At 38.2% G+C, this 22,227-nt stretch overlaps 1 protein-coding gene across 1 annotated transcript; it reads left to right on the forward strand.

Moving 5' to 3' along the window:
- The first annotated feature begins 8,059 nt into the window (after positions 1-8,059).
- LOC110741182 (putative oocyte-secreted protein 1 homolog) lies at positions 8,060-21,341 on the forward strand. Its single transcript, XM_021925694.2, has 5 exons — positions 8,060-9,444; positions 13,868-14,049; positions 15,837-15,934; positions 17,994-18,122; positions 19,278-21,341. Exons 1-5 carry the CDS (start codon positions 9,369-9,371, stop codon positions 19,396-19,398), a joined length of 606 nt encoding a protein of 201 aa, XP_021781386.1. The 5' UTR covers positions 8,060-9,368; the 3' UTR covers positions 19,399-21,341.
- Positions 21,342-22,227: the final 886 nt, after the last annotated feature.

The following is a 22,227-nucleotide window of genomic DNA, read 5'->3' on the forward strand; positions in this document are numbered from 1 at the left end:
GAGTCAGATCTAAGATGAGCAGTTATTATTTTTTAGACAAGACTGAGTTGGCACATCAGATAGATAAAGGAAAGAGAAAGAAAGAGTTAAAATGTTTGTTCAGCCTCTATTTTTCTGGCTAACAGCCACTAGGAAAAGCTGGATCGAGAAAGACCTACATTAACTTTCTTGTGTTCTAGTAACGAAACTTTTAGGCAAAGCCTAAGACTGTCCTGTTTAAACCAACTATTTCTATCTAGTAAGAAATTATAATGATGTGGTATGATGGCAAAGCTATTTTTGAGGCCTGGACTCTCCACTAACCACAGCACTTTAGCAGAGAACAAGGTCTCTGCCATCATCCATTATCCTAAGTTAGCATGTGGGTGTTGGAGATGGGGGATGGCATGACAGCTCCATATGAGTACTAGGGATTAATAAATGGAAAAGGCTGCTGCTGCTAAATCCCTATAATTATGTTTTGGTCTCTGGGTCAGTTCCAGCTCACTAGCATCTCAACTAGCCTAAAACCCATATAACACTTATTTGTAATTTTAATTTTTGGTTCTGTATTAATGGCATTTTTTATGCCCCCAGTCATAATGGAACTAGGGTGAATTTGGGCATCAAATCAGAAGTGCTGATTTTGCTACTGATAGAATCTCAGGCCTATGTGCTGGCTGAATGCTCGAAGGAGGGACCTTACCAGAAACTCACTCCCTTTCACTTGGAATTCTGTCTGCCTCCCACTGTTCATGGTGCCTGGGCTTGGCCTGACTTTGCTCCCAGATTGGAACAGGTGCCAACAGCAGGGAGAAGCCAGACAGCAGGGGCCGGCATTTCCAAGCCTGCGAGAGCAGAGTCGGGGGCCTTCCCAGGCCCCCAAGAGTGCAGGGATGCCTGAGTCTGCAGCCATAGTTTGGGCAGTTGCAGCCCCACCCAGGAGGGCAGGGCTCCTGCCTGCTGTGTAGCATGAAGCCCCGGTGGCGCCTCCTTGCTGCAGCCAGGATGATAGCAGGCGAACTGGAGTGGCTGCCACCATCAATTGTACCACGATAGAGTCAAAGAATGGATATGGCAAAATTTCCCAGACAGTCTATTAAGAGAGTTACTTAATGACTTATTTGGACAATTTAAAATGTTATTTAAAATGTAAATAAAAAGGATGCCGTTGTAGAAAGGAAAGGGCGATGCCTATGAATAATTAGAATAAAACTATATTTTAAGCATGCTGCTTCAGCTATAACCCTATACTATGTTATCTTTTGTCATTTCAGAAATAGTTAAAAAGCATCAGATAAGTAGATCTGAAAATGTCCTTGATTTTAGAAAATGACTTAAAAGTTATATCAGGTGAAGCAAATCCAGTACCTAAGTTTTAAGTATATTTCAGTCAGAAGTTGGGGGCAGGGGAAGTACTATTGAAGACAGGTGGCTTTAAGAAAATTCATGAAATAATATAAAATGCAAACAAGACAAAAATGTTAAATATAAAAAATTAAAGTCTCATCTAATACATTCCTTGGTGATAGCCATTGTGATTAATTTTTCTAAAGTTTTTCATAGCATATGTATACATTATATAAAATTAATATAAAATTTATAAATAAGTTATATAAACTAATATATATTAATTATATTCTATCTTGTATGTTAAAATTTAATATATTAATGTTATATAACATTTACATTTACATTTACATTAATTATTAAACATTAACATTTAATAATTAATATAATTATATTATATAATAAATTGTATATTATATATAATATATATAAAATTAACACCATAGCTCTTGCTAAGGAATGTGTATACATACTATAGAAAACTTTGTATAAATCTGTGTATGTGTACTGTATATATACGTATACTGTAGGTATGTGTGATAGGCATATATGTTATATATATACTGTAGGTATATAGATTTACTTTGTTATTTTAATTGCTGACTATCAGTGCATTGTATTGATATACCACAATTGATTTAACTCATATCAGATGATGGATTGTTGACTTGATTCCACTTTGCTAATATTGCAAAGAGTACAGTAATTGATATCTTTTAAGATAAACTGTTGCAATCTCATATCAGTATTTCTATGGGACAAAATTATATATTAGGAATTGTGACAAAGAATAAACATATTAAAACAGTATTTATTGCTAAATTGTCCCTAGAAATATATCAGTTTACTTCATCATAGGAAGTAAATGATATTATTTCTTTTCTAAGAAAACCGTCATGACTGAATGTTAACAAATCTCTTAAACATTTTTCCTCAGAAGGGTGGAAAGATTCCTATTTATTTAAATTTGATTTTTTTTTGTCTTTTGTTTTTGCTCAGCTAGTTTTTTTTTGTAGCACAGATCCTTTTCATAAAGGCAGACCCATCCCTGGGTTGTTTTTTCTTCATGGGTTTGATTTACGGGTCATTGAAAATGGTCTTATCTACTTAATTTGTTAAAGTAGTCATTGGTTGGTTTTTAGGTAGTTTTTGTTACATTAAAAATCATTTAGAGGTAATTGTAAATTCATACACAGTTGTAAGGAACAACACAAAGAGATTCTATGTACTTTTCACCCAATTTTCCCCAATGGTAACATCTTGCAAAACTAAAACACATTATCCCAACCGAGATATTGTCATTGATATAGTCAAGACACAGAACATTTTCATCAGCACAATGATCCATAATAATGATCTTTTAAGAGCTACATCTACTTCCCTCCGGTCCCCATCCCCTTTTAAACCCTGGTAACCACTAATTTACTCTCTGTTTCCACCTTTTCATTTCAAGGGTGTTATATAAATGGAATAGTATAGCATATTACCTTTTGGGATTGGCTCTTTTTACTCAGCATAACTCCGTGGAGATTCATTCAGAATGTTCCAATGAAGCAATAATTTGCTCTTTTTCTTGCTAAATAGTATCCCATGGTATAGATTACTATAGTTCGTTTAGACATTCATTCAAGAAAAAAAGGGTATCTAAATTGTTTCCAGTATTTTGCGACTATGAATACAACTGCTAGGAACATTGGTGTACAGGTTTTTGTGTGAAAATAAATTTTCATTTATTTGAGACATGCCCCTGACATATCATTTGCTTAATAGATATCTATTGAATAATTGAATTAATAAATTAGTGAGAAGAGAATAGAAAACAAAGTGTACCGCATGTGGTTATTTTCACTCATTTAGTTAAATACCTGTTTGTGAGAATTTACTGTTCCATTAAAGAGGTCGTTAATAGGTCACATTTGTCTATAAAAACACGAATCTTATCACCACAGTTTGTATTCTCTGTGCTGAAGATCCCAGAGGCACTGCAGTGAACGCACAGTGGTACCAGGGGATATTTTAAAAATTTCAGGGAAACAGTGAGTGATACTTGACAACTGTCAGACATGATGCAAATTACCAGCTCAAGGTAGTCCACAGTCCCAACCTTTGGTGGCACTACATTATTTTCTATTAGTCCACAACTTTGTGCAGCTTGGGATTTAGTGGTTGCTGTGATGAAATGCCAGGGCAGTCACCGTGGGAAAATCCATGTGGAACAAGAAATGAAGATGGTGATGACCAATCTGATTTCAAGAGCTGAGACGCTGTGCAGTGTCAAACTGTCATATACATATTATTAGTAATTGTGGTTATTTAAATAATAAAATAAAAATATATTCTTCCAATGTATATGTTTCAGTGTTTTCAAATGGCTAAGTTGTCAGTACAAAAATACTTAAGTGATTTTGATGTAACAATAAATGAAGCTGTTATGTATTTCTTTTGATGAAAGGATGCCATAAAAAACAAACAAACAAAAAACAAAAGTTACTCTATCATTAAGAGAACTATGTGAATGTTTGGGACCCTCTGCTATAACTAGTCACATATCCTTAAAATTTTCCAAGAGTAATAATTCTTTTGTAAAAAAAAAAAAAATTTGGCAAAATAGAAGTGTAATTCTCTAAACCCAAGGCAAGAAAAGAGAATGCAGATGCATAAAGGAGTATTACTCAGGATCTTCAGCCTCTGAAAGGGAAGGCTTGTTGAGCCCTGGTCCAGAGATTTATTGAGAGTGAGACTGAAGTATCCTGTTTCCCTTAGTCAGGGAGACACTTCTGTAGGCCAGACCACTGGACACCTTAGCTAGTGAGAGGATTCTTTCTTATTTTTTTCTGTCTGAATACAAGTGTTAAGGGGTACATAGCTGCCATATTTTAGTGTCGTTAGCCATTTAGTGAATTTGAATCAGTTAGGTGTCTGGGGATCCCACTGGATAGAGACAAACAAATGACACAGTTAATAGTGAATTACCAGCCCTGTACTGGTCATACTCCAGTCGAAGTAAAATGCTCAATGTGTATTTAGCCTGCTTGTATTCATTATTATATTAAATAGGTATAAGCGAGTCTGTTGTAATTATGACTCGAATTCCAGAAGCAATAAGTAAAATGTGACGAAATAGAATCTGAAGCAAAAATTAAACAAACTTTGATGGCAAAAATACCACAAACAAAATAAAAAGACAAATGACTGCCTAGGAGGAAAATATTTGCATCTTATATCACAGATAAAAGGATAATCTCCTTAATATATAAAAAGCTCTAAAACATAAAAAAGAAAAAACTAGGCAATGGAAAAGCTATATAAACGTTCTTAAGATTATAACATTTTTAACTTCATTTATTCTTGTCAAAAAGGTTTTAGTCTAATTATAAGGAAATAATCAGATTCTGAATGAGTGTCTTTACTCAAGATAACTAGCCAAGGCTCTTCTAAAAAGACATTTCCATACAAAACAAAAGTCATGAGGTACAACTCAAGAAGATGAAAAATAGCTCAATAAAAATAAAATGTTTGAATAGATACTTCCTTAAAAGGATGTACACATGGTAGGCCAGGCACGGTGGCTCATGTGTGTAATCTCAGCACTTTGGGAAGCCTAGGCAGGTGGATCACCTGAGGTCAGGAGTTTGAGATTAGCCTGGCCAACATGGTAAAACCCTGTTTCTACTAAAAATACAAAAATTAGCTGGGTGTGGTGGCGGGCACCTGTAATCCCAGCTTCTTGGGAGGCTGAGGCAGGAGAATCACTTTAATCTAGGAGGCAGAGGTTGCAGTTAGCTGAGATGACACCACTACACTTCAGCCTGGGCAACAGAGGGAGACTCTGTCTCAAAAAAAAAAAAAAAAAAAAAAAAAAAAAAGGATATACACATAGCAAAGAATCATATGAAGAGTTGTACAATAGCACTAATTAGGAAAATCTAAACCACAAACGGAGACCACTACACACCTCCTAGAATGGCAAAACTTAAAATGGCCCACAACACCAAGTGCTGGTAATGATAACAAGCAACTGGAAATTGCCATGTTTCTGGTAAGATTCCAAAATGACGCAGTCACTTTAGAAAACAGATTAGCAACCACTAAAATTAAGTATATACAACCCAGCAATTCCACTCCTGAATATTTACCTAAGAGAAATAAAAACATATGTCTATACAAGGATCTACATATACACAAATGTTTATAGCAGCCTTATTCATAAGAGCCAAAAAATGGAAACAGTTTAAATGACTATAAACTTATAAGAGATTAAACAACTTGTGGTATAGCCACAAAATGAAATACTCTATGATAATGAAGAACAACCTATAGTTACCCCTAACAACTTGAATGAATCTCAAAAGCATTATGAAACCAAAGGAAGTCAGATACAAAGTCTACACATTATATGATCTAACTTCAATGACATTTTGAAAAAGATAAAATTATAGACACAGAAAACATGCACTTACTTGGGGCTGGGGATTAGAGAACAGGTGACTACAAAGAGGCAGGTGGGTACATTTTGGGGTGAAGGAAATGTTCTATATCTTGATTATTGCAGTGGTTACGTGACTGTACACATTTTTCAAGATTCATGGAACTGTGTACTTAAAGAGAGTGAATTTTATTCTTTGTAAATGATGCCTCACTTTAAAAAAAAGTAAAAAGAATAAAAACGTACATTGGAAAAAGAAGTTGAGGGTTAGACTTTAGTATGTTGTTGAAAATTGAAGTGATATAATAACTGAAAACAATGCATGAATATTTATTGTAGTCAGAATAAAACAAATAGCAGTGAATAGCTATAAAAAGACTGGTGGGGGAGGAAATGGGGAGAAGTAGGTCAAAGGCTACAAACTTGCCATTACGTAAGATGAGTAAGTCTAGAGGTCCAAAGTATAGAGTGAGGAGTATAATTAATAATACTGTATATGTACTAAAAATTTTCTAAGAGGTAAGATTCTAGGTGCCCTCCTGACAGACGAGGTAACTATGGAAGGTGATGGTTATGTCAATTTGCTTGTAGTAATCATTTTGCTATGTATATTTATATCAAAAAATCAGGTTATATACCTTAAATAGATACAACAAAAAGAAGACATATTGAGAACAATGGAAACCTTCAATTCAGTTTTTATATTAGATAATCACCACCCCCCAATAAATCTGGAGGTTTCTAGCATTTCAACATTGGAAAAGAGGGGTAGGTCCTATAATGACTTTCGGCTATTTCCTGTGCTACCTCTTGTTTAACCATTTTGCTCCAAAAATTGGTATTTTTTCACTAAAATATATATCATTAATGTATTTAGTGTTTGTAAGTATTTAAAGTGTAGTTTAAAACGTTAAAAAAAGTTTATTTTAAAAAGAAGACTTTTTTTTAGGACATGGAAGCAATCATAGATTTATTATAAAACAAATAAAAAAAGATGCAAGCCTGAAGATAGAGGCTTGTCAGGTTCACAACTACACCAAATGTCATGTTGAGGTCTGAAGGCAGTGGGTGAATGAGCAGAACACTCAGGGGGCCCGTAGGCAGGTGAAAGATGATTTTATTTGACAGCAGCTCTCATCAAGAGCTTTTGCACACTGTCTGCCCCGTCTCGGCTGCTTAGTCCAGAGCCTTCCACACAAAGGTGAGCGACTGGCTTTCCCTTGCCTTCAGGGTCAGAGGTTTCTCTCTCTCTCTCTGGGCATAAGCAAGCTGAGCTATGTCCTGGCTTCCCTCTGTCCAGATGGACAGCTTTGGTTCTCTCTTTCTCTGGGTGCCAGCGCAAGCAAATGTACAGTGTTAGCAGGGCAATTATACCTTTTACAGACAATAGCGGCTTAGAGCCAAGGGGTGGTCTTCCCATGTTATGGCTACATGTCTGTGATAACAAGTGGAGTTACACGCCTGTGCCCTAAACTCGCTGAATCACGAAGGATGTTAATATCCTACCTTGGCCTATCCTTGACCAAAGCACAGTCATGTTCCTTACAAGGCTCATGGGTAGAAATAAAAAGGATAATAGAACTGTAAGCAACCACCTCTTCAATGCTTCCATCCTCACCTTGAAAGTATTGCTCTTCCAGTGATTTAACCAGGTAATTTTAAGATTTAAACCGCCTATTCTTTACTAGTTTATTGACAATTTGATAACAATAGTAGTTTTGCAGATTGTCAGATGTAGGAGGCTAAGACTGGGTGGCTGAAAGTCGGAGACTGCCTTGTGCATCCTTAGGTACCTGTGGACAACGTTTTGACATTCATTTGGACTGAACCTTAGCACTGTCCACCTAGATAGCAATATATCTGAAATGATGTTTTAATGTACTTTTTATCTCAATACACATCAAATTTAAAAAGCATAATTATTAAAATTAAAATATATTTGTATCTTTAACACAAGTGAAATGCAAACATTTCAAAAACTTTTTAGGCCAGGTGCAGTGGTTCACACGAGTAATCCCAGCACTTTGGGAGGCCGAGGTGGATGGATTACTTGATGTCAGGAGTTCGAGACCAGCCTGGCCAGCTTGGCGAAACCGCATCTCTACTAAAAATACAAAAATTAGCTCAGCATAGTGGCAGGCGCCTGTAATCCTAGCTACTTGGGAGTCTAAGCAGGAGAATCATTTGAACCCAGGAGGCAGAGGGTGCGGAGAGCTGAGATCGTGCCATTGCATTCTAGCCTGGGTGACAAGAGCTAAACTCCGTTTCAAAAAAAAACAAAGACAAAAACAAAATAAAAACAACAAACTTTTAAAAAGAACAAATGATAACTAATTAATTCTATTTTTTTCTTCTTTCTCCTGCCATCTTTTATTGGGCACCCGTTTTGTGAAACTTAGGACACATAAAAATATAGCGGAATGGTCCCAACCTTTGAAGAGCCCATCATTTAATGGTATTTTAGAACTTTTAGAACAGACTAAATTTAATGATAAAATTCACATAATATCAAGGATAGTTAAATGCATTTATATAGTCTTTTCTATTTGTTTTTGGTAACCTTCTACTTTCCATGTTCTATTAATGTAGGACACAGTTGCCAAACTCTAATAACTGGTTATTAGTGAAAAAAATCAGAATATATTTGAACCAAACATTCACTTAGGCTTGTTTTGGTAATGAGATTTTGAATTTGTCATTTTTAAGTTGGCATCTTCTGTTTTGAAGAAAGGAATCTAAGTGTGAGTAACTATTTACAGGCATTGCTACTCACAACGTAGTTTTCAGAGCAACATCCCTGCAATCTTAAAATGCGGAATCTTAGCCTTCACCCCAGACATTCCGAATTAGAATCTGCATTGTAAAGGGAGCCTCAGGTGATGTGTGTGCTCCTTAATGTTTGAGAAGCAAGCATTGCTGCTAATGGGCATCAACACAGCATGCACTCTGAAGGCAAAACCCTGTAGACCAGGGATTCTTAAAGTGTGGTCCCTGGGTGGTCAGTATGAGCATGGCCTGGGAACTTGTGAGAAACATCAATTCTCAGGTCCCAGCCCAGTCTCAGTGAATCAGAAAACTAAGTGACACTCAGCTGTGCTTCAATAAGCTCTCCCGGTGCTTCTGATATCTATTAAGTTTGAGTGCCACTGTTTAGAGATTGGTTGGTGAGAACAGGTGACAGTAGATGAAATCTTTCAATTCCCATGTTCTCAGGGCTTTGCCTTTTGAGATACACAGAACAATTAAATTATACAGTTATTTCTTTAGTGTTCAGATGTGGAGACAGATGTTATAGGATGATAGGAAGTTTTAATAAAGTAAACCTTAGTGCATAAAAATCACTATATCTGATGCTTTGGACTCTAAAGCAAGTGAAGACTTCTATTATACTCGGCACATTTTGCTTTCTTTTTACTCTTGTTTTTTGACATTTGAGTAAAAACTAACATCTTAGAAAATGAAACAAAATTATATTTATGGCACATGTGTGCTATTCAAAGTTGTAGTTAATTACCCACACCTGTGTGTGGCTTCAGGCATTTTGGCATATAAAGCTATCTAATTCTCCCCAACTTCTGTTTCCTGAGTGAGATTTGGTTTTCAATCTGGGCAAATGAAGACCATGCTGGGGTTAAGAGGGCTCTTTTTTCTCCATTCCTTGATATGGACCTGTGCTGAAGACTGGTCAGGTATAACTTATGACTTGGGGAATAGAAGTTTCTTAAAGAGGGCTGGAAGACGTGGCTTTGGATTCTTTACAGTTTTGGTCTGGTTGAATCTTAATAATAGCCAAGGACACATGGAGGGGTGGTGCATCTTTTAGAGGTGGAATCTTGAGATACCGTGTTTTTCTCTTGCATACCAGCACTGAGACTAGGGAATGTGCCCTAGCCTGAGACCGTCTTTCTCCAACTCCCCGTTCCTTTTGATCTTATTCTCACCATATCAATTCTTGGGGCTCAAATACTTGAAGTGGGTTTAATATGAAGAGTGTCAAGTGGCCTGGAAAGCAGAGGAGTGGGTAGTGGTAGGAACTCAGGACTCTGTGGTGTGTCACATACACGAAGAAAGCCTTATAACGTCTTAGCCTTTCTTTACCTTATCCTTCATAGATCCTTTTCATTTCAGAGGGAGCAGTCAGTGCCTCCTAAGTGAGGTGAGCAGTGGTCCAGGTTTTTCCAGTACTTTTCCTGCGTCAGCCCTAAAAAGCTCCTGTCCGGAGCAAACCAGAATGATTGGTAGCCCTGAGTATAAACTCAGGCTGTCAGTTTCTCTCTTTCTCTTTCTCTTTTTCTGCTTCTCTTTCTCTTTTCCTTTCTTTCTCTCTTCTCTTTTTCTTTCTTCTTTTTCTTCTCTCTTGTTCCCTCCTCCCTCCCTCTTTCTTTTCCCTGCCTCCCTCTCTCTTTCTTTTCCCTCCCTCCCTCTTTCCTCTCCTTCCCTCCCTCCCTCCCTTCCTTTCATCATTTTTTTCTTTCTTTTTGAGACGAGAGTCTCGCTGTCACCCAGGCTGGAGTGCAGTGGTACAATCTGGGCTCACTATAGCCTCCACCTCCCAGGTTCATGCAATTCTTGTGCCTCAGCCCCCCGAGTAGCTGGGATTACAGAGGTGCACCATCACATCTGGCTAATTTTTGTATTTTTAGTGGAGATGGGGTTTCACCATATTGGCCAGGCTGGTCTCAAACTCCTGGCCTCAAGTGATCTGCCCACCTCGGCCTCCCAAAGTGCTGGTATAACAGGCATGAGTCACCATGCTGAATGCTTTTTCTTTTCCTTCTCTCTTTCTCTCCCTTTCTTTCTTTCTCTCTCTCTTTTCTTTCTTTCTTTCTTTCTTTCTTTCTTTCTTTCTCTCTCTCTCTCTTTTCTTTCTTTCTTTCTCTTTTTCTTTCTTTCTTTCCTTGTTTCCTTCTTTCTTTCTCTCTCTCTTTCTCTTCCTCTTCCTGTTCCCTTCTTCTTCCTCTTCCTTTCCTCTTTCTCTTCTTTCTCTTGTCTTTCTCTTTTTTCTTCTTTCCCCTTCTCTTTCTCATCTTTCTCGTTCTTTTCTTTTCCCCTTTCTCTTCTTTCTATCTCTTTCTCTTTCTTTTGTTTTATTTATTTCTTTGTCACCCAGGCTGGAGTGCAGTGGTGCCATCATAGCTCACTGCAGCTGTGAACTGCTAATTTAAAAAAATTTTTTTATAGAGACTTGCTATGTTGCCCAGGCTAGTCTCCAACTCTTGGCTTCAAGGAATCCTCCCACCTTGGCTTCCCAAAGCTTTAGCATTACAGGCGTGAGCCACTGCTTCCTGCCTGGGCTGTCAATTTCTAAGGTTAAGATTTCAGAATTGCAATGAAAGGTTGTATGTATTTGTCAAGTTACCTGTTCAACAAGACAACTTAGACCTGACATGGGTTCATGTTAGAATCTTAGTGTATTCATTATGCTTTCTTTAATTAGAAACTATTTAAAATGGATAACTAAGTTTTAAAAAGCAGGTAACTGTAAGGAATCATATCAATATCCACTGATCCGGTCTTCAGCTTTATTAAATCCATAATTTGCTACATTTGCTTAAATTTTATTTTCTAATAGAAGTAAAAGTTGAAGTAGAGTTGAAGTCCCTGTGGTCATTCGTGATTCTATTCTCTTCCCTCTTTGCCCATATGTGAGTTTGGTAATTATTCATTTTCCTGTGTGTTTTACAATTTTACATCAAATTTGTGGATCCTTAAATATGTTTTGCAGGCATTTATCTTCTATTTCTATTTAATTCTACAGCTTTTTTGTTATCCATCACTTGGAGATTTACATTTGTAGCTCTGGTTTATTTTAATTACTATTTAGCATTCCATTGAATGCAATGCATTGAATAAATACACTGCAAATTGTTTCTGTTCTCATGTTGATAGAATTTTTCCAGCTTTGGGCTGTTACAAATATTGTTTGTATTTGAGTGTTTTATGTGTGTGTGTGTACATATCTAGGAATGGAACTGTGAGGCCACAGGTGCAGATCTGAAAAGTAACTCTCTTGCTCAGTCGTTCTCTAATTCGAATTGGTGCTCTCAGATATCTTACTTTTGCCAATCTGGATATGAATAACTGGGGCTTTTACATTTAAGGGAAGTCTTATTTTTAGGTAATTGTAGATTCACATACAGTGTAAGAAGTAATACAGAGATGAAGTATACCATTTATTCAGCTTCACCCAATGGTAACATCTTGCAGAAATATAATACAGTATTACATTGGGATATTAATATTGATGCAGCCAAAGGACAGAACGTCTCTGTTGTAATCAGGATGCCACTTTTAGAGCCACTTCTACTTTCCCCCTGAACCACTCATGCCAAACCTTCTGTCTCCCCATTCCTTAATTTTTGTCAAGCACAGATCTGTTCTCCATTTCTACAATTTTGTCACTTCAAGGGTGTTATATAAATGGGCTCAGAGTTTGCAACCTTTTGGAATTGACTTTTTTTTTCACTCAGCATAATTCCTTGAAGATTCATCGATGTTGTGTGTATCAATGCTTGATTTTTTTTGTTTCTGAGTGGAATTCTATGGCATGATTATACCATGGTTTGTTTAACTATTCACCCACCAAAAGACATCTGGGCTGCCTTCAGTTTTTGATTATTACAAATAAAGCTATTGTTAACATTTATGTACTTTTTTTTTTTTTTGGAGACAGAGTCTAGCTTTGTCACCTAGGCTGGAGTGCAATGGTGCAATCTTGGCTCACTGCAACCTCCACCTCACAGGTTCATGTCATTCTCCTGCCTCAGCCTCCTGAGTAGCTGGGATTACAGGTGCATGCCACCATGCCTAGCTAAATTTTGTATTTTTAGTAGAGACAGGGTTTCATCATGTTGGTCAGGCTGGTCTTGAACTCCTGACCTCGTGATCCACCTGCCTCGCCCTCCCAAAGTGCTGGGATTACAGGAGTGAGCCACCTTGCCTGGCCCATTTATGTATATTTTATGTGAACATACATTTGTATTTCCCTGGGATAAATGCCCAAGAGTTTAATTGTTGAGTCATATGATTGTTGTATGTTTAGTTTTTGAAGAAATTGACAAACTGTTTTCCAGTGTGGTTGATGCATTTCACATTGTCCCAGCAATGTATGAGTGACCCAGTTTCTCGGTGTCCTCACCAGCATTTGGTGTCTTCACTATTATTCATTTTAGCCATTGTGATAGGTGTGTAGTGATATTGTGATTTGAATTTGGATTTCCATAATGGCTGATGATATTAAACATCTTTTCATACAGTTATTTGCAATGTGTATAGCCCCTTCTGTGAAAGGATTGCAGATTTATATAGCTTCGGTTTCTCTGCTGAGTTTTCAGTATCTCCTGAGAACTCAGGCTCCTTCTAGTATCTTAAGAGCAACAGACAAAATTTTCCTTTAGTGAAGTCTAGAAGAATAGCCAAACTTACTCTTAAAAAACAAAAACAAAAACTCATGCCTACCCAGTCTCATAAATTCTAGTTTGTTCTAATTCTCTTCCCCTGGGACCTAATTCAAGTAGCAGATTATATCTGAAAATTATTTCCATTTCCAGATTAAAAAAACTTGATGTCCAGATATTTCAAGATAGAAGGGAAAGGATAGCACTGTTTTCACTCAATTTCTATAAAAGCCTGGTTGCTACCTTGAGTTTTCTGGACAAGTCTTTATATATCATGAAACTGTAGGTATAAAAACGGAAACTTGCTTGCTTCTGTAGAAATGAAAGGGCTTGCTTCAAAGAGCTTCAGTTGAACAAGGGAGACAGAAAATGCTCTACACTTAGTATAAACATTATAATATAGATATAGTCTTGTGATTCTAGTTCTACAATAAGTGACTTTGGAGGGTTAGATGAAATCTTATTTTGTATTGATTTTTCCCCTATATATAGATTCACTAAAGAATGTATCTGAAGGATGAGTATATGTGTAGATATTTTTAGGGGATGAAGTAATAATACAAAGACCATGTTTTGCAAATTTGTTCACCTCTTAAGATATTTTGTTTTAGTAAGGGATGATCTCTTCATTTGTATTAACAGGGTATGCTAAATTTTTTTGAGCTGATCTATCTAATTGCATGCTAACAGAAAGTTTCTCTTTTGTGCTTTTCAGCTATTCAAGTACACTGCACCCAGTTTTGGTTCTTTGCCAGGATTAAACCCACGATATTTTACAATTTGCATGTGAACCCCGATGAAGTGTTTCTAGGAGATGGCTGTCCTGTAACCTATGTTTTGCCAAATGTCTACTATGAGTTTTTCTACCATCCTCATGACTGCGGTATTGTAACTCAAGTAAGAGAAATGGCTATCAAAACCCAAGTGTCTTATGGTTCCTTCAATATACAAACCAGAAGTCATTAAGTGTCTATTTGTAATACGGCTAGACTCTTTAATGATCACATTTAGGACAGAAGCAGTTAAGAAAGGAGATGCTAAATGCTTTTTTCTTGTTGGGTGGTAATTGCAAACACTAATTATTCATTTCGTGATGGAGCAGGCTGGAGAGTTGAATGTTTTGAAGGAGGAAAGTATTTTCCATGCATCACAAGGTTTTTCAACAGTTTGTCTAACTAATTATTTGTTATAATTCATGAAGTTTGGTCAATTGCAAACAGAAGGTGGGAGTAACACTAATCAAGCATCAGAAGCGTTTTCAAAGTAAATATTCAGTAATCTCCTAGCCCTAGCCCGTACTCACCAGATATTTTGGGTATACTGTCACTATGCATATCACTGATAAAAGTATAACTGGAATTTTGACTTGATTTAAAAAGCGTTTAAAGTTAGTAAAATCTTGCTATGATATTCCTTATTTTTTTCATTATCCCAAATAAAATGCTAAGAGAAGTAATAGAACTTGATCAGGTTTAGATAAATGCCACAGATTGGGTAACACAGAAAGCAAAAGCAAAATCTGAGGTAGAGTTGAGTGTGTGGAATATTTATTAAGAAGTGCTTTTGGGAGAAAGAAGATTGGGCAAAGGGCAAAGCTGAGCTGTGATGCAGCCTCAAAGACAGCTTTGGCTGACCCTACACAGGGCTTCACATTCCTGCTGGGTAGGTGATCAGAAGTGGGCCACCCTGGGAGAGGGGTGTGGCTAGGGGTAAGACAGCTCTCAGCAGCTACACAGTTCCTGGAGGGGGTGAGAGCTGACGGCTGAAGGCTATCTGGCAACAGCATTCCCAACAGCTGGGTCAACAAGCTCTTAGGGGATCTGGGAAGCACATTACAGGTCTAATACACCACAGCATGTATTAGGGGGGCACTATCAACCTTGATATAAACTGGGGGGAGCAGGGAATATTCAAATGTTAATAATCTGGGTGGTGGTAGTTTTTATCTATGCTTATATTTTCAAATTATCCAAAGAGAGCAGGATATATCTGAGATAGGAACATTTAAAATTATGTAATGGATATGGGTATCTCTGAATCATCGTATCCTCCTATGCTGTCAAAGACTGGGCCTTATATTGAGAACCATATGCTAAATGTCCTTAGAAAAATATTTTACTATTAATTGTCTTAACTCCATTCCACCCCACCCCCCTGAAAACAGCTATTCTTCCTGTTAGGTATTTACTATATGCTGATAATTTAATCACTATTATTCTTTACCACCATAATTATTGCTTTTTTATAGAAATAAGAAAACAGACTTAATTGTTTAAACACGGTTTTCAAGGATTCATGACGAATAGAGGCAGCTCCAAGATTCCAAATGTGATTCATATGATCTCAAAACCCATGCTCTCTTTGAATAAGCAATGTATCACTACAATTGTGTGTCTCAAAAAGAGGTGTCAATTGCTTTCTTGAATGTGAATCACAAAACTCCTTTCTCTTTTAAATAACAAGTATTGCTTGCCTTTTATGTACAAGCACTGTGCCAGATTTTAACCCATCTGTCAGTTTGGAAAATGGTCCTGTTTCCTGTGAACAGATGCTGTTTATAGTTAAGTGAGAGTGTGACCATTTTTAGAAAGCTTGATGTATCTATAAATTCCTATTTAAATGCCTGTAAGTTTCCTGAGATACTTGAGACAAATATGGGTTTAAAACCTCTCTTTGTCTTGTAGCCTCTCAGGGGAGTTCTTCTGCTTAAAACAAAAATTAAGTATATCTCAAGAGACTCTGCTGTCCGAGCTGAAATGCCTCTGTCGTGTGTTGTCCGCAAGTGAGTACGGAGTACCAGACCCCTGTCCTAGCCCCGGCGTCATTAGCTGTCCAGATAAAAATTCCAAACCTGAAAGATTAAATGGTACAACCAGCGAGGGGAGTGGAGGAGACACCAAAGTCTAATGGGAACACAAATCTCTTGATTCTTGGTGTCTTAGTCCTCTGTTGCTTTGCTATAAAGAAATGCCAGAGACTGGGTAATTTATAAGAAAAGAAGTTTAATTGGCTCATTGTTCTTCAGGCTGTACAGGAAGCATGACTGGGGAGGCCTCAGTTTTTACTCATGGCATAAGGCAACAGAAAGCAAAGCTAGAGTGGGCATACTCACAGGGCTGGAGCAGGTGGAAGTGGTCGGGGGAGGTGCTACACACTTAAAAAACCACATCTCCCGAGAACTCTATCGTGAGACCAGCACCAAAGGGATAGTGCTAAACTAGGGGTCCCTAACCCCTGAGCCATGGAGATGTAGTGGTCCCTGGCCTGTTAGGAACCTGGCCGCACAGAAGGAGTGAGCGGCAAGCCAGCATTACCACCTGAGCTGTACTTCCTGTCAGATTAGCGGTGGCATTGGATTCTCATAGGAGCACGAACCCTATTGTAAACTGCGCATGCGAGGGATCTAGGTTGCGCACTCCTTGTGAAAATCTAATGCCTGGTGATCTGAGGTGGAACAGTTGCATCCCCAAATCATCATCCCCTATCCGTGGAAAAATTGTCTTCCGCAAAATTGGCCCGGTTGCCAAAACGTTTGGGGACTGCTGTGCTAAACCGTTCATGAAGGGTCCACCCCCATGACCCCATCACCTTCCACCAGGTTCCACCTCCAATATTGGGGATTACAATGAACATGAGATTTGAGTGGGGATGCAGATTCCAAACCATATCATTTGGCCCTGTATTCTTCAAAAATTGTCACAACTGTCCCCTAGAACATAGGAATACTGGGAATATTATTGAAAAATGAAATGATGACTTATTTTTTGATATAAGCATCAGGTCACTGAAAACCTGATAGGTTTTCGTCAACCAATATTTACACTTGAGCCCATCTGCAAGTTTCCTGAAGGCAATAAGAGAAAGTATAATAAAATCTAAAAGATACTGAACTCATCAGGGTATCAAGATCAGCACGTACTATGCAGGGCTGACAGTGTTGGGAGAGAGACATCTTAAAACAGGATTTGTGGGTTAAGATTGGGTCTTTTTTTTTTATTGACATCTTGAGAAAGTCTAAATGCTTATTTCATATTATATGCCTGTATCAAAATATCTCATGTACCATATATATATATATCTACTATGTACCCACAAAAACTGAGAATTAAAAAAAATTTAGAACATTAACAACCAATTTGATTAGGTCTTAGCACAAGTGTGATATATTTGGCAGGACTTTGGGCAATGTTTCAATGAGGTTTTTCTGGTTAAAATCCTGAACTGAATTTTTTTTTTTCCCTGAGTAGTTACAGAAAAGTCACATTACACAGAACTCTTCCCACAGATAATTATAGTAGCAGGTAACATTTATTAATTGCTTACCTTATGCCTGCACTGTGCTTGTAGGAATGTATTTGTTCTTCCTGCTGACTCAATGAGGTAGATACTATTCTTTTATTTTTTTATTTTTAAGTGGTTGAGGCTCCTTATTTTGCTCAGGCTGATCTTGAGCTTCTGGGTCCAAGGAAGTCACCCTCCTCAGCCTCCCATGTAGCTGGGACTATGGGTACCCAGCTGTGGTGGTAGATACTATCATGCCAAATTCAGGGTGAGAAAATTGAAACACAGAAAAATTAGGTTACTTGGTCGACATCATTTGCTGGTAGATGGTGGAATCAAGAAGTGAACTCAGAAGGTCTGTTTTTTAAGTCTTTGCTTCTTAGCACCACAAATACTGCCTGTGATGTTCTGGGGTGGGGTGTGTTGGTGGGTGGTGGCGGGAAGCAGAAATCAATATATCTACCAATAATAGTCATTTGGCCCCAAGTTCAGCCTTGTAAATGCTAGGATCTGAGTAGATCTTAACCACTATGATATTTTTCTATTTTCTCTTATTTTAGTCAGCATCCTCTTTTAAATGTAGTTGAAACGAGAGATGGGGAAACTGGCAATGTTGATGAATGGGAGATAGAGGTGAAGATACAGATTGCGAGTGAAGACACAGCAGTAACTTCTGCAACACAATCTTGGTAAGAACCCTCAAAACTGGCATCTTATGATTTTTGTCCAGGTGTGTCGTAGATAGCAGTCAATACAATTGTCAAGAAAATGGCTCACATTTGTCTTAAGGTGCATTGTGCCTAAAATGTTTCTGGTTTAAGAATGCAAGTTCATGCTTTTCTATGTTTGTTGAAGATTTTATTGATCATGGTGGTCTTGATAACCTGTTACTAACTGGGAACCCCATATAACTAAGAGCTATCCATTTTGGGTAGTATGTGAAATACTATAATTAACTAAAAAGAAAAAAGCTATCAATTTCAATATCAATAAAGTTCTGAATTGTAATAAATGAGTATTAACACTGAGCCTACAAAGTGGCTTAGATATGTTGATGATCCCTGGGAAAGTGAACTCAGAAGTGTCATAAGTCTGTGTTGCAACTCTTTCCAGAAGGTACCAAACGACTGTAAGGTAGTACAGTTTTTCATTCTTGAGCCCCATATGAAGGCATATTATGAAAAATCCACACATATTAATATATGGCTATTAATAAAAGGATGGAGTTGTGTTTAATAGAGAGTAAACAGGATACCTAGAACATTTGGGATGTACTTCATAGCTTAGAGGACAAAAGTATCCTTATTCACTTATTATGTTTTTTTTTTTTTGGCGGAGTCTCGCTCTGTCGCCCAGGCTGGAGTGCAGTGGCGTTATCTCGGCTCACTGCAAGCTCCGCCTCCTGGGTTCACTCCATTCTCCTGTCTCAGCCTCCCGAGTAGCTGGGACTACAGGTGCCCGCCACGACGCCTGGCTAATGTTTTGTATTTTTTTTTAGTAGAGACGGGGTTTCACCGTGTTAGCCAGGATGGTCTCGATCTCCTGACCTCGTGATCCGCCCGCCTTGGCCTCCCAAAGTGCTGGGATTACAGGCGTAAGCCACCGCGCCCGGCCCTCCTTATTCACTTATACATACATTGCACTTGAATCATTAAACACTTAAGGATTACAGTCTCAAGGATAGAACATAAACTTTCTTTCTTCTCCTTCCTTACCTTCTACTTACACCTTCTCCTTCACTCCCATACATATACATTGCTTTACTTATGAATAATAGGCTCTTAGAAGTAGCAAAGTAATGTTTACATTGGGACATATATTTTATTGTCTTTCTTCCATTTCAGTAAGAATCTGACTGCTACACTCCCTTGTTCATCAAATGAGTACCTTTATTGCAAGAGAAGAAACTGTGCTGTCCACTTTGATACTGAAAGGCAATTTGGAATCTCTGCCATGATTGCTTAGGACTGAGGATTTAATGTGCTATTTTGTGAAAATCTGAGAAGCAGGAAGGGGATTTAATGATCTCAACCGTTATCCATCTGAAAAACCTAACTTGTGATTTTAAATAAAATGCAGGCTGCCTTCCACTATTCCCCTTTTAAAATAGGAACTGCCACTGCTTTTAACTTTATGAAGTTTTATTTATGAATAAAGTTTGTACTAGGTATTGCAAGACTGACTTTTATGTAATTTTAAGCTTCAATGCTCATTAGAAATAGGTTTTTAAGGGTACAGTTACTAACTCTTCTCAGTTGCTGATTCATGCCCTTAGCTAAGGCTTAGTTGTGGTTGGTCCTGGTAACAGGGCCTAATCATTCATTTATTCCACAAAGAATCCCTCATGGAGTTCACATTTTAGTAGGAGGAGGCAGAGTATACAAAAAAACATACTCTATAGTATTTTAAGAAAGAGTAAATGCACCTTAGGGCACAGAGGCAGAGAAAGAAGATAGGGAATTCTTGGGTGAGGGTTGTGGTCCTTAATACGGCATCAGGGAAGGCATCCCTCGAAGGTGATCATTGAGGAAAGAACTGGAGGAAGTGAGGGAATGAGCCTGGCAGATCCTGGAGGGAAGGCTGTTCAAGACTATGGAAACAGTTGATGTGAAGTCACTGAGTGTTTGCAGAACAAGGCCAGCATGATTGGAGAGGTAAAGTCATACAGATGAGGTCTTAAAACAACAACCGAAACACCTAGAACAATGCGTGGAGTACCTCATTTAATTTCTCAAAGTTGATTGACACACTTGGCTTTTGTTTGAAATAAAATGGGAACCCCCTGGAAAGCTCCAAGTGGAGGAGTGATGTGATCTGACTTGGAGTTTTATTATCAGAATCACCCTGGCTGCTGGATGGAAAACAGACACCAAGAAGAAGCAGGGACTGAAGTAGGGAGAGGGATTAGGTAGTGATGACTACAAGGTCAGTGGTCCTCAGCCAGGGCCAATTTTACCCTCCGGGGGATGTATCTGGAAGGAACTTTGTTCGTTACAGTGATGGTGTCAGTGTGTTACTGGCATCTGTATAGACCCAGGGATGCTGCTGAACATCCACAGTGCCTAAGACAGCCACTGATGACAAAGAGTTATCCGGGCCCAGAGTCAATAGTACTGAGGATGAGAACCCTGGTTTAGATGTAGCATGGATTTCATAGGAAGAGGTCGGGTAAATTGATCTAAGGATTTGCAGACAGCTAGATATGAAGTATGTTAGAGGAATCTGGAGAGTTTAGGATTTATGAGCTACTATAAAGTTGGAGATGCTACTATCTTGGATAAAAATGTGGAAGATGTTGGTTTGGAAACCTTATTTTGAAAATGTCATGTTTAAGATGCTGCTTAGATCTCCAAGAGGAGAGAGCAAGTGAGTAGTTGAATATACAGGTCTGGAGTTCAGAGGGAGAAGGTCCAGACTGGATGTAGAACATTAGGATTCATCAGCACATACTAATACTTAAAGCCGGTAAGATTGATGAGTTCAAAGCAAAGAAGTGAGGAAAATGAAGATAATCAGTCCAAGGTTTAGGTCTTGGGATATCCAATGTTAAGAGGTTGCTGAGAGAAGGCAGAACCTTTGAATGAGCCAAGGAGAAGGTCAATTGGAAGTAAAACCAGGGCAGAGTGGGGTCCAGGGAGCCATGCAGGCGGAGCTGTCAACTGTATTATCTGTTGCTGAAAAGTTAAGTGGGATGAGAATTAAGGGTTCTTAATTCTTAAGCTACCATCTAACACTAGTCAGAATGGCTACTATTAAAGAGTCAAAACATAACAAATGCTGGTGAGGCTGTAGAGAGAAAAGAATGCTTGAACACTGTGGGAGTGTAAATTAGTTCAGCCATTGTGGAAGATGGTGTGGAGATTCCTCAAAGACCTAAAGACAGTGATACCATTTGATCCAGCAATCCCATTACTAGGTATATACCCAAAGGAATATAAATGATTCTGTTATAAAGACATGCATGTATATGTTCATTGCAGCACTATTCACAATAGCAAAGACATGGATTCAGCCTAAATGTCCATCAGTGATAGATTGGATAAAGAAAATGTGGTACACATACACCATGAAATACCATGCAGTCATAAAAAAGAACAAGATCATGTCCTTTGCACGGACATGGATGGAGCTGGAGGCCATTATCCTCAGCAAACTAATGCAGAAACAAAAACCAAATACCACATGTTCTCACTTATAAGTGGGAGCTAAATGATGAAAACACCTGAACATGTATAGGGAAATGACACACACTGGGGCCTTTTGGAGGGTGGAGGGTGGGAAGAGGAAGAGGGTCAGGAAAAATAACCAATGGGTACTAGGCTTAATGCTTGGGTGATGAAATAATCAGAACAACAAACCTCTATGACACAAGTTTACCTATGTAACAAACCTGCACTTGTACCCCTGAACTTAAAAGTTAAAAATACACAAAAGGCCTGGTGCAGTGGCTCACACCTGTAATCCCAGCACTTTGGGAGGTTGAGGTGGGCGGATCACCTGAGATCAGAAGTTCGAGACCAGCCTGGCCAACATGGTGAAACCGCATCTCTACAAAAAATACAAAAATTAGCCAGGCGTGGTGGCCCTTGCCTGTAGTGCCAGCTATTTGGGAGGCTGAGGCAGGAGAATCATTGGAACTCAGGAGGTGGAAGTTACAGTGAGTCGAGATCATGACACTGCACTCCAGCCTGGATGATAGCATGAGACTCCATCTCAAAAAAATTAAAAAAATACACAAAACAAAACAAAGAAGAAATGTAAAATAATACAGCCGCTGTGGGGAGCTTGGCAGTT

This window comes from Papio anubis, chromosome 12 (assembly GCF_008728515.1).
Source record: "Papio anubis isolate 15944 chromosome 12, Panubis1.0, whole genome shotgun sequence".
Lineage (NCBI taxonomy): Eukaryota > Metazoa > Chordata > Mammalia > Primates > Cercopithecidae > Papio > Papio anubis.

Bases quoted from the DNA above. Each gene is read 5' to 3' on its own strand.
- LOC110741182 (XM_021925694.2), top strand. From the start codon at position 9,369: ATGAAGACCATGCTGGGGTTAAGAGGGCTCTTTTTTCTCCATTCCTTG. The intron at 15,935-17,993 runs GTGAGTACGGAG...CTCTTATTTTAG, and splicing joins CTGTCGTGTGTTGTCCGCAA to TCAGCATCCTCTTTTAAATG. The intron at 18,123-19,277 runs GTAAGAACCCTC...CTTCCATTTCAG, and splicing joins ACTTCTGCAACACAATCTTG to TAAGAATCTGACTGCTACAC.